The sequence below is a fragment of the Mobula birostris genome, chromosome 23 (genome assembly GCF_030028105.1).
Source record: "Mobula birostris isolate sMobBir1 chromosome 23, sMobBir1.hap1, whole genome shotgun sequence".
NCBI classification, from domain to species: Eukaryota; Metazoa; Chordata; class Chondrichthyes; order Myliobatiformes; family Myliobatidae; genus Mobula; species Mobula birostris.
Window position 1 is genome coordinate 14,419,097 of NC_092392.1, and position 16,870 is coordinate 14,435,966.

General features: G+C 40.0%; 1 protein-coding gene across 2 annotated transcripts in view; it reads left to right on the forward strand.

Moving 5' to 3' along the window:
- Window positions 1-16,870, forward strand: part of orc5 (origin recognition complex, subunit 5) — a 92,920-nt gene that overhangs the window by 1,053 nt on the left and 74,997 nt on the right. For both annotated transcript variants that reach the window (XR_011882990.1, XM_072241861.1), the window contains exons 2-3: window positions 12,144-12,285; window positions 14,324-14,416. Coding sequence is in view for 1 of the 2 variants with exons in the window: in XM_072241861.1 (XP_072097962.1) it covers window positions 12,175-12,285; window positions 14,324-14,416 (204 nt within the window). In the remaining variant the exon portion in view is untranslated. The remainder of the gene's footprint in view (window positions 1-12,143; window positions 12,286-14,323; window positions 14,417-16,870) is intronic.

Genomic DNA, 16,870 nt, shown 5'->3' on the forward strand with positions numbered 1-16,870 from the left:
ATTTAGGAATTGGATGGCAGAGGGGAAGAAGCTGTTCCTGAGTCGCTGAGTGTGTGCCTTCAGGCTTCTGTACCTCCTCCCTGATGGTAACAGTGAGAAAAGGGCATGCCCTGGGTGCTGGAGGTCCTTAGTAATGGATGCTGCCTTAATGAGATACTGCTCCCTGAAGGTACTTTGTAGGCTAGTACCCAAGATGGAGCTTACTTGCACTCATTCCCACAAATAGAAAACTGCAAAAGTTGTTAGAAAAATTAAAAATCCATATTTTCCTTTTATACAGTAGCATCATTTTGAACAGGACCTGTTAGAAGCTGCACCTTGTGAACTATTGTTCTTGCATATTATCCTCTGATTTCACCCTTCATATAAAAGTTGCAAAATCTTGCATTTAATTGGAACTTTGTAATCAGGATGTAAATGGGTAGGAATTTGATGAAGCACATTTTATTTCACTTTTTTTCCTATACGTTATATACAAGTATAATACATTTTTAAATCAATGCTGTGTAAGTTTAAATGGATCAGGAAATTTGCAGGCCCTCAGGACTGCTGTTCTGGCTGCAAAGCTACCCATATTCCTAATGTCTGGTATACTGCATTCTGATTCAGTACTGTTGGGCACCCTCTCCACAGTTTGGACTGTGGCCCCATTTGGTGCTCTAGACCATAGCCTCTGATCACATAGCCCATTTACACCAAAATATCCTAAATGGATGTAATTTCTGTGATTCAGCTGGGAAGAAAATCTTTAGCAGTCTATCTTTTAACTGTTGCAGTTATACAATACAGATGCAAAACAAAGGACATTCAATTACCTTGGCTGTTTTGTCATCCTCTTAAAGCCATTTGGACATATGCAGCCATCTGGTCTTTGACCCTGCTATGCCATTCATTTAAACTACAGCGGTTCATCTTCGTTGCCCTCATTTAACTGCACTATACCTAAGTGTAGAGAAATATTATCAGACTTAATGTTGTGTGACTGAGCCTTCATGGCCTTCTGTGGAAAATATGTCTAACGATTCCCCATTCTCTAAATGAATGATCCTTCATCGGAGTCCTAAGTGACCTATACCTAATTTTGACACCAAGCCCTCTGGTTATGGAATCCTCAGTCACAGAGAATGTCACCACATTGAGCCCTGCAAGCAATGAGGTTGTTTCCATTTCTTTTCTGGATTCTGTAGAATACATACTTAGTCTATTCCCATGGTAAATCTGCCATCTAGAAATGGGTCTGGTGAATTTTTCGTGCATTCTTTTGCAATCAGCTGCAACTATCCCATGATCTATGAAGTTTAAAAAATTCTACCATTGTATCTAATCTGCAGACAATCCTTTCAAAACACAGTAATATAGATTGGATTCTTACCAATCACAAGTGTTTTTTTTTACTACAGGTTGAGTACCCTTTATCTGAAATTCCAAAATCCAATTTTTTTTTGAGTGCTGTCAAAATGTCACAAATGGAAAATTTCACAAGTTACAGGGAAGGTTCCCAGATGATGTGCAGGTTTCTGTGCACAACAGACAGTTCTGAGAAATAACCTCACGTATGTAATGAACAAAAGTTATTGAAAAATAGAAAAACACTGCAGAAAGTGCAAAATGAAGATATTGATCATGCATCCTTAACATTGGAGTGAACATATGCTACTTAACAAGCAAAGATCTATCACAGCAAACTGAAATTGAAGGTAATTGAATATTCAGCAAGCTGGTTGTAGAAATTTAAGAAAAGGCCTGGCCTTAAATTTTTAAAGCATTGTGCAATCACAAAAATCTAGCACTGGAACAAGTTTATAATGCTGATTGTTTTTAAAGAGTTGCTGATGAAAATCTAACACCAGACCAAGTCTGTCCCAGTCCTGCTCACTTACCTGGAACATGTGAGTGACGTGGAACTCTCATGATCAAGTGCTGCAGATTTTATCTGCTATGGGAGATTTCAGTGATCATCTTGGTAGTGGTGCACATCCCACCTCAAACACATGTAAAACGGGCTCTAGGTGCACTGTCAACGTAATAAACAGGCATGAAACAGTGCATCCTAATGCCTTCCCTACCAAAAGTCTCTAAATAATTATTACCAACAAATCACTTGTAGAGCCAAAGGAACCAACATACTGGACCACTATTACACCACCATCATGAGTACTTACCGTGCTATACCATGCCCACACTTTGGAAAGTCTGATCACCTGGTTGTACTTCTACTTTCTATGTATAGGTAGAGACTGAAGATTGCAACAGCAGTAGTGAGGACCAAGAAGGTATGGACTAAGGAGGCTTAGCACTGCTTTGAATCGGTGGGCTGGACGGTACTCAGGGATTCATCTTTGAATTCTGAATGAGTATGCCACAGCTGTCACTGACTTCATTAAAATCTGTGCGAATGTGTGTGTGCTTATGAGGACATACTGCACATACTCAAATCAAAAGCTGTGGATGAATCAGGAGGCTTGTAGCCTGCTGAGGGCTTGATCTGTGCCATTCAAGTATGTCAAACCAGGACTGTACAAGTAAACAAGCTATGACTTAGAGGGGGCTATCTCAATAGCAAAGGAACAATTTGGAATGAGATTGGAGGTAGAATCGGATGCACTTCAACTCTGGCAGGGTTTGTAGGCAATTATTTCATGCAAAGTGAAACTGAATATCATGAATGGCGGTAATGCTTCACTCCCAGATGAGCTCAACAACTTTTATGCACGCTTTGAAAGGAAGAATAAAACTATAGCTATGAGAATCCCTGCAGCATCCTGTGATCTCAGTCTTGGAGGCCTACCCATATTCCTAACAGCGAGCGGCCTCTCTGGTGAATGATTTCTGTAATCTGTCAAGTAGGGGACCGTGCACAATTCTGATTTGATGGAGACGGACGTGAGAGTACAGAGGAACATCTGGAAAACTTCTGAAATGCCCGCTTCACTGCTGCTGCTACTGTGTGGTAACCGGAATCTCCAGAGCAGAAGGCCCCAAATCCTCGGCTTTGCTTGTTTCAGCGGCCAGGGCTAGGGCGAAGGCACTCGGTAGGGGATGGCGCTTGGGAGGCTGTATCGGAGTGGCTGGTCGGAGGCTGGAAGTTTTCGGACGGACGGACTCAGTGTTGGCTGTGCTCGGCTGCTTCCAAGGCATTGGCAAGTTGATGGTGCCTGGAGGTTTATGGCAGGGAGCCTGCTATCGGAGACTCAGGAGTCGATCGACTCGGGGACTTAGAGACTTTTATTTTACTGTGCCCATGGTTTGTTCTTCATCAAATTATGGTATTGCTTTGCACTGCTGTAATTATATGTTATAGTTATGTAGTTCTGTCAGTGTTAGTCTTTGGTTTGTCTGTTTTCTGTAATGCACTCCGGAGAAACATTGTATCATTTCTTAATGCATGTATGCATTTCTAAATGACAATAAAAGAGGACTGAGTGTTCTCATAATTTAATGCGGTCTTTCACAAGGGTGAACTTCTTGCAAGGCGACCGTGCCTGATGGAGTACCTGGTAGGGCTCTGAAAATGTGTGCCAGCCAAGTAGCTGGTGTGCTCAAAGACATTTTCAGTCTCTCACTGCTACAGTCTGAAGTTCCCACCTACTTCAAAAGGGCAACAATTATGCCAGTGCCCAAGAAGAGCAGGGTGAACTGCCTTAACAACTATCATCCAGTAGCACTCACATCTATGGTGACGAAGTGCTATGAGAGGTTGGTTATGGCGAGAATTAACTCCTGTCTCAACAAGGACCTGGACCAACTGCAATTTGTCTCTTGCTATAATAGGTCCTATGGCGGATGTGATCTCATTGGCTGTTCACGTCGCCTTGGATCACCTAGACAATGTTAATATCTATGTCAGGAAGCTGTTCATTGACTACAGACCAGCGTTTAACACAATAGTTCCTACAGTTCTGATCAAAAAGCTCCTCTGTAACTGGATCCTCAACTTCCTAACTGGAAGACCACAATCTGTGAGGATCAAAAATAATATTTGACAATCAACATTGGCACACCTCAGAGATGTGTGGTTCGCCTTCTCTATGGTTAGGCACAGCTCAAATGCCATCTATAAATTTGCTAACCATGCAACTATTGTTGGCAGAATTTCACATGGTGATGAGAGGTCATATAGGAGAGAGATATATCAGCTACTTCAGTGGTGTCACAGCAACAACCTTGCACTTGATGTCAGACAGACCAAAGAACTAATTGTCGACTTTAGAAAAGCCGAGATGAGGGAACACACACCAGTCCTCATAGAGGGATCAGAAGTGGGAACAGTGAGCAAATTCAAGTTTCTGAGTGTCAGCATCTGTGAGGATCTATCCTGGGCTCAACATATTGATGCAGTTGCAAAGAAAGCAGCAGCTATAGTTCATTTGGAGTTTGAAGAGATTTGGTATGTTACCAAAGACACACTCAAATTTCTACAGATGTACTGTGGAGAGCATTCTAAGTGGCTGCATCACCAGGGGTGGGGGCTACTGCACAGGATCAAAATAAGTTGCAGGTAGTTATAAACTTAGCTGCATAATAGGGACTAGCCTCCATAATATCCACGACATCTTCAAGGAACGATGCCTCAAAAAGGCGGCATCCGTCATTAAGGATCCCCATCACCCAGAACGTACCCTCTTATTGCTACTGTCAGGGAAGAGGTACAGAAGGCACACAACGATTTATGAACATCTCCTTCCCCTCTGTCATCCGATTTATGAATGGCCATTGAACCAATGAACTACTTTTTAAATTTGTTTTTTAACTTCAACTTTTTAATATATATATACTTAATGTAATTTCACTTTTTTCTCTATTATGTATTGCGTTGTACTGCAGCTGCAAAGAACAAATTTCACGACATATGTTGGTGCTATGGTTCTATAATATTAAACCTGATTTTGAAGTCTAAAATGCTGATTGTTTTTATACATTACATAATACCTAAAAAAATACAAACACAGTACAGTGTACTGTAACCTTTAATCAAAACACTGTATCATAGGTGGAGACTGAAAACCTGCATTGTTTATTGTTGTTCAACAGCAGATTCAGGTATTCTCTCCCAATACTGCTGTGCTGCTTTTGTTACCCTGCATATATATTTTCATTATATTAATGGTCTGTAATAATTTTTACTGGTACGTACATTTGTGTGATGAACCAGCATAAGACAAAGACTGATTATTGGTAGCACATAAATTCAGAGTCGGAAATGATGGCGATCCCAAGCTGTCTTATTATGTATTCCAAAATCTGAAAAAAATCCAAAATACTTCCGGCACCCCTCAAGCATTTCAGATAAGTGGTACCCAACATTAATACTGATTTCCTTTCATCCTCAATTCTTAAATGATCTTCAGCATTCTTCTATTTTTGGTGTCTCATAATTACAACTTCCTTGAAAACAGACGTAAAGTATTTGTTTAATTTATCTGCCTTTTGAAATTTTCCATTATGTATTCTCCTGCTTTTTGTCAGATATCTACATTTTCTCTTGCTTATCTTTTCCTTTACACACATCCAAAGAACTTCTCCTTTCTTCTGCTCCTTGACAATTTATTTTTACAGTATATTCTATCTTTCTTTCTTTAGTGATTTCTTCGTTCTTTGACTTTTACAATGGTATTGTTATACTATACTAAATAATAAAATGAGTCTTTTCTCCAGTTTGTGTAAAACCATTTCATATATGATGCATGATTTCATCCACCTACTTATTATCAGCCATTGACCCGTCTAATCTATGTCTGGTTTAAAGTCCTCCATGATTGTTGCAAACCTTTCAATCTTAAGTCATCTTAAGTTTCCTGATTTATGCCATATTAGAACTGTGGCCTGTAAATGACTTCTATCAATGTTTTCTTCCCTCTGCTGCTTCTTGGTTCCACCTGAAATTGATTCAAATTCTGCAACATTATCTGTTGAGCCAAGCTCATTTCTTAGCACGGTACTGATTTCACTCCTATTAATACCAGCACACCACACCTTTTCCTTTTTGCCTGTCATTCTTAGAGCATGCTTCTAACTCAATGGTTTTTGTACACTAGACTGAGCAAGGGGTTGATTTGAAGGGGCCAGACAAGTGCGTTCATCCCTTATTACCACTTCTCAATTTTTATCTTTTCTGTGTTACATCCAACCCTTTGCTCTACCTTGCTCCTGACTAACTTCTTTATCTTGTATACAAGAAAACTTTGGCAACTAGGAGGAAATGTGTATTAAATTGTCACGTATAGTTATAACTTCACACCTGTGGCTCATTTGAGGTGGAAGGGTGGTCTTTTTGTTGACATAGAATCCTTAAAGCCAGGGTAGCTTCCATAAATCATCGAGGAGTTTAAAATTTCTCGTGAGCTTCCATGTTATGTCACGGAGCAATTAATTTTACTGATGACTAAGTAAATTCTTTGCCCCATTCAAAGGAGTGTGTGAGATCTTTTGCGTCCACTATAAAGTAGATAAGATTGTGGTTCAATATCATATTGAAAGGATATTTCTAACAAAGTAGTACTCCTCAGTATTAAAAGCAGAAAGTGCGGTGGTACTCAGCAGGTCAGCCATCATTCTGTGGAGAGCGAAGCAGAATCAATGTTTCAGGTCACTGAATTCATCGATTCTTTTTTAAAAGACCCATATAAATTCAGTGCGGTAGTTTTCTTGAAAACTAAAATGTGAATTTTTCAAAAGAAAAGACTTTCTTTAAATATATTTGTAGATAAAATATTAAAGTGTGGAATAAGGGAAAATGATTTGAGTTGTGAGATCATCTTTCTTTTCATAAATGTTACAGCAACAACCCTTCTGTGACTTAGATCTCAGGAATTTTTGGCAAATTGAGAAATTACACATTTGGAACCCCCCCCCCCCCAAATAATTATAAACACAAGAGAATAGATAGATGTTGGAAATCCAGAGCAACACAAAATGCTGGAAAAACTCAACAGGTCATACCGCATCAATGAAGAGGAATAATATATTGGGCCGAGACTTTGATGAAAGGTCTTGGCCCAAGATATTGACTATTCATTCCTCTGCATAGATTCTGCCTGACCTGCTGAATTCCTCCAGCATTTTGTATGTTACATTGAGAAATTTTCAAACATATTTGTACAACTGCATCAGTGTCGAAACTGAGCCTATTTTCCAAAGGGTGTGCATGTGCTTGTATTTAAATTTATTCATATTTTAGGTTGCATTTATTGCCCTACCTTCACTGCTGTTGAGTTAAGCTATCTTCTTGAACCACTGCAACTTTGGTGAACTTGCTGCCATAATGCTATTGATTTGGAAGTTCCAGGATATAGACTCAGTGATGATGAAGGAACAAGATACATTTTCAAGTTAGAATTGTATGTGATTTGCTGGGGAACGCACCCAGCACATCTTTAAGAAAAAAGCCAAAATAAACAAGCTAATTAATTAGGTGCCGCCCAGTACGTAAATGTCGGCCCAGGTCAGAGGCGACGCAATTGGCAATCGCCTCTGATCTGGGCCGACATTTATGTGCCAGGCAGCACCTAATCAATTAGCTTGTTTATTTTTGCTTTTTTCTTAAAGATGTGCTGGGTGCATTCAGGCCACGGCCCGGAGGTTGGGGACCACTGTCCTAGTGGTAATGTTCCGATGTACTTGGTGCCTTGGACATTAGTGGAGAAGGTAGTAGGGTAGTAGGGAGATGCTGTTGGAGTAGGCTAGTAACTGCAGTGCATTGTTTCATTCACATAAGTTATATCATTAATGTATGGAATAAATATTTAGGTGGATCACTTTGCAACCAACTGAACTTTTATTCTTTTATTTATTCCTGCCTAAGACCTCCTGACGAAATCCTCCCATATGTCTTTAGTCATACCCTGAGCATTATGCCTGTTACCCCTCCTAATGGGTACTCTCCACAGATAAGATAATCTAAATTTTTATAGTCTAGCTTGTCTCATTTCTTTGCCTTCTCTCCTCAGACCTGCAGATTCTTTCCATTCAGATACTTAATCCAGCTTTGTTCTGAAGACTGCATTTGAATCTACCTCAACTTGTACTTGGCGGTGCAGTCTAGATTCTAACTATACCCACTCCCACTCTGACTTCAGTCTATGACCTCCGTCCTGTTTTGAGGCCCAATGAAAGCTTGAGTAACATAGAAACATAGAAAATAGGTGCAGGAGTAGGCCATTCGACCCTTCAAGCCTGCACCGCCATTTATTATGATCATGGCTGATCATCCAACTCAGAACCCTGCACCAGCCTTCCCTCCATACCCCCTGATCCCCGTAGCCACAAGGGCCATATCTAACTCCCTCTTAAATATAGCCAATGAACCAGCCTCAACTGTTTCCTGTGGCAGAGAATTCCACAGATTCACCACTCTCTATGTGAAGAAGTTTTTCCTAATCTCAGTCCTAAAAGGCTTCCCCTTTATCCTCAAACTGTGACCCCTCGTTCTGGACTTCCCCAACATCGGGAACAATCTTCCTGCATCTAGCTTGACCAATCCCTTTAGGATTTTATACGTTTCAATCAGATCCCCCCTCAATCTTCTAAATTCCAACGAGTACAAGCCCAGTTCATCCAGTCTTTATATGAAAGTCCTGCCATCCCAGGAATCAATCTGGTGAACCTTCTTTGTACTCCCTCTATGGCAAGGATGTCTTTCCTTAGATTAGGGGACCAAAACTGCACACAATACTCCAGGTGTGGTCTCACCAAGGCCTTGTACGACTGCAGTAGTACCTCCCTGCTCCTGTACTCGAATCTTCTCGCTATAAATGCCAGCATACCATTCGCCTTTTTCACCGCCTGCTGTACCTGCATGCCCACTTTCAATGACTGGTGTATAATGACACCCAGGTCTCATTGCACCTCCCCTTTTCCTAATCGGCCACCATTCAGATAATAATTTGTTCTCCTATTTTTGCCACCAAAGTGGATAACTTCACATTTATCCACATTAAATTGCATCTGCCATGAATTTGCCCACTCACCCAACCTATCCAAGTCGCCCTGCATCCTCTTAGCATCCTCCTCACAGCTAACACTGCCACCCAGCTTTGTGTCATCCGCAAACTTGGAGATGCTGCATTTAATTCCCTCATCCAAGTCATTAATTTATTCTTTTGCCAAACTGGGATGAACAATTGTTGTAGTTCATCCATGCAATCTTTAAATGCTTGCCATTGCATATCCACCGTCAATCCTTTAAGTGTCATTTGCCAGTCTACCTTAGCTAATTCATGACTCATACCTTCAAAGTTACCCCTCTTTAAGTTCAGAACCTTTGTTTCTGAATTAACTATGTCACTCTCCATCCTAATGAAGAATTCCACCATATTATGGTCAATCTTACCCAAGGGGCCTCTCATGACAAGATTGCTAATTAACCCTTCCTCATTGCTCAAAGCCCAGTCTAGAATAGCCTGCTCTCTTGTTGGTTCCTCGACATGTTGGTTCAAAAAACCATCCTGCATACATTCCAAGAAATCCTCTTCCTCAGCACCTTTACCAATTTGGTTCACCCAATCTACATGTAGATTGAAGTCACCCATTATAACTGCTGTTCCTTTATTGCACACATTTCTAATTTCCTGTTTAATACCATCTCCGACCTCACTACTACTGTTAGGTGGCCTGTACACAACTGCCACCAGCGTTTTCTGCCCCTTAGTGTTATGCAGCTCTACCCATATCGATTCCACATCTTCCCGGCTTACGTCCTTCCTTTCTATTGCGTTAATCTCAACTTTAACCAGCAACGCCACCCCACCTCCTTTTCTTTCATGTCTATCCCTCCTGAATATTGAATATCCCTGAACGTTGAGCTCCCATCCTTGGGCACCCTGGAGCCATGTCTCTGTGATCCCAACTATATCATAATCATTAATAACAATCTGCACTTTCAATTCATCCACCTTGTTACGAATGCTCCTTGCATTGACACACAAAGCCTTCAGGCGCTCTTTTACAACTCTCTTAGCCCTTATACAATTATGTTGAAAAGTGGCCCTTTTTGATGCTTGCCCTGGATTTGTCAGCCTGCCACTTTTACTTTTCTCCTTACTACTTTTTGCTTCTACCCTCACTTTGCACCCCCCTGTCTCTCTGCACTGGTTCCCATCCCCCTGTTGTGAACTAACTTCCTGTCGCCTAGCCTCTTTAATTTGATTCCCACCCCCCAACCATTCTAGTTTAAAGTCACCTCAGTAGCCCTTGCTAATCTCCCTAACAGGATATTGGTCCCCCTAGGATTCAAGTGTAACCCGTCCTTTTTGTACAGGTCACGCCTGCGCCAAAAGAGGCCCCAATGATCCAAAAACTTGAATCCCTGCCTCCTGCTCCAATCCCTCAGCCACGCATTTATCCTCCACCTCATCGCATTCCTACTCTCACTGTCACGTGGCACAGGCAGTAATCCCGAGATTACTACCTTTGCAGTCGTTTTTCTCAACTCCCTTCCTAGCTCCCTATATTCTCCTTTCAGGACCTCTTCCCTTTTCCTACCTATGTCATTGGTACCTATATGTACCACGACCTCTGGCTCCTCACCCTCCCACTTCAGGATATCTTGAACACGATCAGAAATATCCTGGACCCTGGCACCAGGGAGGCAAACTACCATCCGGGTCTCTGGACTGCGTCCACAGAATCGCCTATCTGACCCCCTTACTATCGAGTCTCCTATCACAACTGCCCTCCTCTTCCTTTCCCTACCCTTCTGAGCTACAGGGCCGGACTGTGCCAGAGGCACGGCCACTGTCGCTTCCCCCAGGTAAGCTGTCCCCCCCAACAGTACTGAAACAGGAGTACCTATTGTCAAGGGGCACAGCCACCGGGGTACTCTCTATTACCTGACTCTTCCCCTTCCCCCTCCTAACCGTGACCCACTTGTCTGCGTCCCGTGGCCCCGGTGTGACCACCTGCCTGTAACTCCTCTCTATCAACACCTCACTCTCCCTGACCAGACGAAGGTCATCGAGCTGCAGCCATTCCTCAATTTTCGTCAAGGCATGTTGCAGCCTGCAATATGCATTCTCAAATACTCTAATCATAGAAAACTTTTTTTGCACTAGGACTGACCATTTTTACCTCCCACTTCTTTTCTGAGATATTGCTGTGCCATGTTTGTTAAATATGAATAATTGTTTACAGTGGATTCTGTTTTTAGGCCATCAGTTAATTGGCACAGCCACTTATTTGGGACAACTCTTAAAGAACAAAAATTAATCAAGAAAATAGCTGGGATTCCCTTTGTTTATTTGTGACACCATGCCACTTAACTGGAACAGGAAGCTTTTGGCGCCACAGCGAACAGTTTCTAACTAGCCCCAGTTGTGTGTATTTGTGGCTACACTGTGCTTAGAACAAAGAGTTTTAAATAGTGTCACTTGTGTGTGGGTTCAAAAAACAATGATTTTTGTCATTGATAGTGAGAAATAAGCAGTAAGACAATTTAGAACTGTTTTGCTCACTGCATTTTCAAGCATACAGGCTTGGAGATGACAGAAACAGCTGGTAGTGAAAATGAAACTATTTCACTACTTCAACAAGTTAGGAATTATGAAGAATTTGAAATTATCAACAATCATTATGAATGTTACAATGAAAATGGAAACTTGGAGGATGCAGTTGTCGAAAGGCTATGAAGGCAGTCCATTATATGCACTAGGAGTTTGTATTGATTTTGTTCATTTACCATCAATCAAAAGAATATATCAGCATACACTGAATGAATTTCTCTGTTGATAACTATTAGTAACGAATACATAGTTTTATACTGTAGTAATATTGGTAGTGTTCTAGTTTATTCTGTATTTCATTTAAATACATAATTTATTACTTAGTTAAACAGTAGTTTGTGTTTTTTTAAATATCTTTTTTGTCTATTTCCATGAAACTTTGGCTAATTGTGGCAGCTGTTTAAATGGGCCAAAATGTGCTGTTCCCACTGTATTTCTTTTCATTTTCTATTATCATGAAGGTATCTTCCATTATGTGAGATAATGGAAGCTTCCTTGGTTATTTGTGTCAAAAATTTTTGAGTGTGTTATTCGGGGATGTGTTTATTTTCTATAAACTTAATATATTTATTATCTACAAACCTATGTTAAATATATTTAGTCTAAGATGTTTAAGTTTTACAGTTGTTAAATGTTTTTATTTTGTAGCCTGTAGGAGGGCATTCTTAAATATTTAAAGATGACTGAGCTTGATTATGCTGAATCTGTTGAAGACAAAATCAGTTTGCTGAAAGAAAAACTAATTTGTCGAGATTCTCAGCTTGTGACTCTGCTGTCACTACTAGGACAGGTAATTTTTATTTTAGATTTATCAGTATCAAATAGAGGAAAGGGATGACTTTGTATTTTGTTATTAGTTTATCAAGAATTTAAGCAAAAATGATTTTGGAGTATAATTTTGCTTTTTCTGTTCATGTTATCTTTATTATAATTTTAAATTTCATTGTTCACATTTGGACAACTTTTATTCCACCCAAATTGCCCAAGAGTTACTGACTGTTTTGGAAGGATGGGAATCCATTGGGATTGGTTCTTATTGCATCATCTACAGTTTAGCATATTGATTTTCAATGAGGTCCTGCAGTCTGAAGATCAGTATGATATAGATTCCTGAAAGTTGACTTGCTGAGCATGCCGATTCACCTATTAGGTCTCAAAAACATAGAAAACCTACAGCACCATACAGGCCCTTTGTCCCACAAAGCTGTGCCAAACATGTCCTTACCTTAGAAATTACCTAGGGTTACCTATAGCCCTCTATTTTTCTGAGCTCCATGTACCTGTCCAGGAGTCTCTTAAAAGACCCTATCGTTTCCACCTCCACCACCGTCGCCGGCAGCCCATTCCACGCACTCACCACTGTCTACGTAAAAAAAACTTACCCCTGACATCTCCTCTGTACCTACTTTCGAGCACCTTAAAACTGTTCCTTCTTGTGCTAGCCGTTTCAGCCTTGGGAAAAAGCTGCTGACTGTCCACACAATCAATGCCTCTCATTATCTTGTACACCTCTATCAGGTCACCTCTCATCTTCTGTCGCTCCAAGGAAAAAAGGCCGAGTTCACTCAACCTATTCTCGTAAGGCATGCTCCCCAAACCAGGCAACATCCTTGTAAATCTTCTCTGCACCCTTTCTTTGGTTTCCACATCCTTCCTGTAGTGAGGCGGCCAGAACTGAGCACAGTACTCCATGTGGATTCTGACCAGGGTCCTATATAGCTACACCATTACCTGTCGGCTCTTAAACTCAATCCCATGATTAATGAATGCCAATGCACCGTATGCCTTCTAAACCACAGAGTCAATCTGCGCAGCAGCTTTCAGTATTTTATAGATTAAAAAATTATTTTGTACAACTCCAGAGTACCTCTTAATGCCCAAAAATTAATAAACAATTTAAAACTTCCTGTTTCTCCTTAAGATCAGTGTCAGGCGCAAATACAGGCAAAACCTCACTTCAGAGAAAGATTGGCATTTCAAGGCTCCCTCAGTACTGCCCCCACCAGTGCTGAGATCCCTCGGTACTGCCTCCTTCAGTAGTATATTGGAGTCCTGACCCGGACTTTTGAACTGCGATATCTGGATCAGAGCCGGCAATGTGCTGACCTTTCTGGTAAATCCCAAACCACCTAGGCCATGTCCTGGAGAACCATTCTGGGGCTGTAGATAATGCAGTGTAGATCTCTCTCACTGATGCCTTGCCTGTCCTTGATCATGGGAGCTGTGAGTGCTGGCATCCAGTTCCTCCATACCCTCCTGGATGTGCTACATTGCCAGTTCATTGCCCTTCAGCTTTTGTGAGATACTTATACTACTCTTTTGCTGTTTTTAAACTTGTCATTGCATTTATTTTGGTTTAGTGTCCCAGCCAATATTTACAGTAGTTCTTCACCAAGACTTAAAATATTCATGGTCACATATTTACTGTATCTATGTTGCAATAACAATTGCATATTAGAAAAGTCCCAGCTGACTGTTGAGTGCTAGTCCTATAACGTTATATTTGACTTTAGAAAATTCCTTCATCCTTACATGCTGTTCCTCTGTCAGAATTTTGTTTGTAATTCACTGTACTTAGTAATATTTCATGTGATTTTGTGCTGAAAGTAGTACAATTCTCATTAAAAGTCTGTTGAACTATGATTATAGCTGATGTACATGGATGTATAATACATGTTGTGTTTCTGACAAGCATTCTGTTTATTTATCCATAGTATAAGATTTGTAATTTATTTAAAACTCTAAATGGAGACAAAAATGCACAGTTTTGGATATTGAAATAAAGACATTAATTATTTTAATTCTATAAAATTTATTCCTTATTCTAGCCTCAACATTATAGCTACCCTTCTATTTTTGTATATGGGCACACAGCCACAGGGAAAACCTATGTGATACAAACATTATTGAAGACATTAAAGGTAAGTAAAAAAGCTTGTGAAAATAATTATTTTTGAGTATGGTAATGTGAGAAGTGATTAATTTCAAAATATATTTTTAAAACATCAATAATATGCATTTCCAACTAAACCCTGCTGTTATCATTGAAACATTTTTAGATATTCAAGGCTTCTTTCTCCTTCATCTCCAACCTTAATGAAGGGTCTTGGCCTAAAACATTGACTGTTTATTCTTCTCCATTGATGCTGCCTGACCTAAGTTCCTCCAGCATTTTGTCTGTTACTCTTGATTTCCAGCAACTGCCAAATCTCTTGTGTTCAGGTACTCTTCTCTGCTCAGAGGTCCTGAAAAATATTCTGCTAAAGTAGAACACAATATTTTGGGTCATCAATGATAGTGTTATCATATGTAGAGTAAGAAAACAGATGTGAAGAGGTTTTCCTCACGTTCTTGTGTTAAATGTTAGAGAGGGAGAAGACCTTTAGCCCCATGGGTCTTGGTGAGGTCTTGACTATTTTCAGACCGTATACCTGCATTTGCCCCTTTTTCCCCAATGTCTGGTTAACATAATCTTATTAATTTCTGATGTAAAGTTATCATTTGATCTAGCATCACTTGTCAAATGCAGAGAATTCCAAACTTTCTATGTATGTCAATATGCTTCTTAACTTTATTCCTTGTAAACCTGACTTTGTCTTTTAGACCTTTTCTCCTACTCCTTGTCTTTCCAACCAGCAGAAATGATTTCTCTTTAAACCATCTTATAAAATAACATTTTTTTGAAGTTTTCAAAATACTTCATATATTTATCTGTGGATGTGGCATCACAAGGGAGATTGACATCTATTGCTCATTCCTAATAGTCCTTGAGAAAGTGTTGCTTTCTTGAAATTAAGGTACTTTGCAGCGCTGTTAGTTGAAAGTTCAGAACATAGATTTCGCACTGATGAAAGCATGTCAAAGTATTTTCAAGTTGGGATGTTTATGACCTGGAGGGGAAGTTACTGGTGGCAGTGTTCCCACATCCTTTATTATATTAATAATCTCCAAGAGGAATTTCCCTTTGATCCAGTACAGTGGATTCCATTTAATTGGGACACGTTGGGACCAGTACATTTTGGCCCAATTAAGCGAATGCCCTAATTAGCCGAAGCTTCATGGAAATAGTTAAAAGATATAAAAAAGACAAAGTGAACAACAAATAATGTTTTTAAATGAAAGACAGAACAAATTAGAACACTACCAATAGTAGTACAGTGCTGTAAAGCTGTGCATTAATTCCCAATAGTTATCGACAGGATTTCATTTAATATATTCAAAATAAGCACAGACACCTGGGGCAGATAATGGACTGCCTTCATACAATGCTATTTACAATTGTGTTCTCCAAATCTTCATTTTAATTGCAACATTCAGGATGATTGTCAGTACCTTCAATTTTTTCATAGTTTCTAACTTGTTGAAGTAGTGAAATAGTTTCATTTTATTCTTGGCTTTTTTGGCATCTCTTAAGTGTGAATGCTTGAAACCACAGTGAGCAAAACAGCTCAGAATTATCTTACTGCTTGTTTTTCACCAACTATCTGTGACAAAAATCACTTTTTTTAAAACAAACGCACACAGGTGACGCTATTTAAAAACTGTTATCTCTAAGCATGGTGTAGCTTCTGATGGCTACACAAGTGCTGGTTAGAACCTGTTCAGCAATAGTTTTGTGCCCCAACTAGGCAGCACAGTGTCCCAAATAAACAAAGGGAATCCCGGCAATATTTTGATTAGTTTTTGTTCTTTAAGTTGTCTCAAGTAAGCTGCTGCCCTGATTAACCAATGGCCCAATTAATTCACTGTATTTATAATTTACTTATTGAACTTCATGTGTTATTATGGTATGTAACTCTTGGTTCGGCTATTGGCTTAATCTAGGGGAAGACAGCCCTCGGCCCAGCCAAACTTAAGAAATCTTGTTTGAGTGGATGCTGTGCGATGTGTCCCCTGTTACAAATCAGTACTACAAAATAAACCATGCACAATACACAATTAAATGATTGAGCTTTCTAATTCTTAATTTGACTATATGTTTAGTAAAGAAACAAAGAATAGGGCTCATTCTCATGAAACAGTCTAATTCGCAATGTTGGAGCTCACAGTTCAGTCCACTGGTTTCCCGTTGACCTCCTCCGAGCATAGCCAACCCTCGGACCCTCACTCCAAGTCTGCTCCATTCAGCGGTATACCAACTCTCTCCATTCGTGTCTTCTCTCCTCATCTCTCCCCGGCAAAAGGCCGTGAAATCCCTGTTCCCAGACCCACAAGAAAGAACAAAATCCCTCACATTCCAAAGCCCCGTTATTTCTAGTCATAAACTAAACATTGCTGCTACAGAGAAACCATTACATTAGCAGTGAAACCTTACAGTGCATTACTATCTGTGACAAAAATCACTTTTTTTTAAACAAACACACACAAGTGATGCT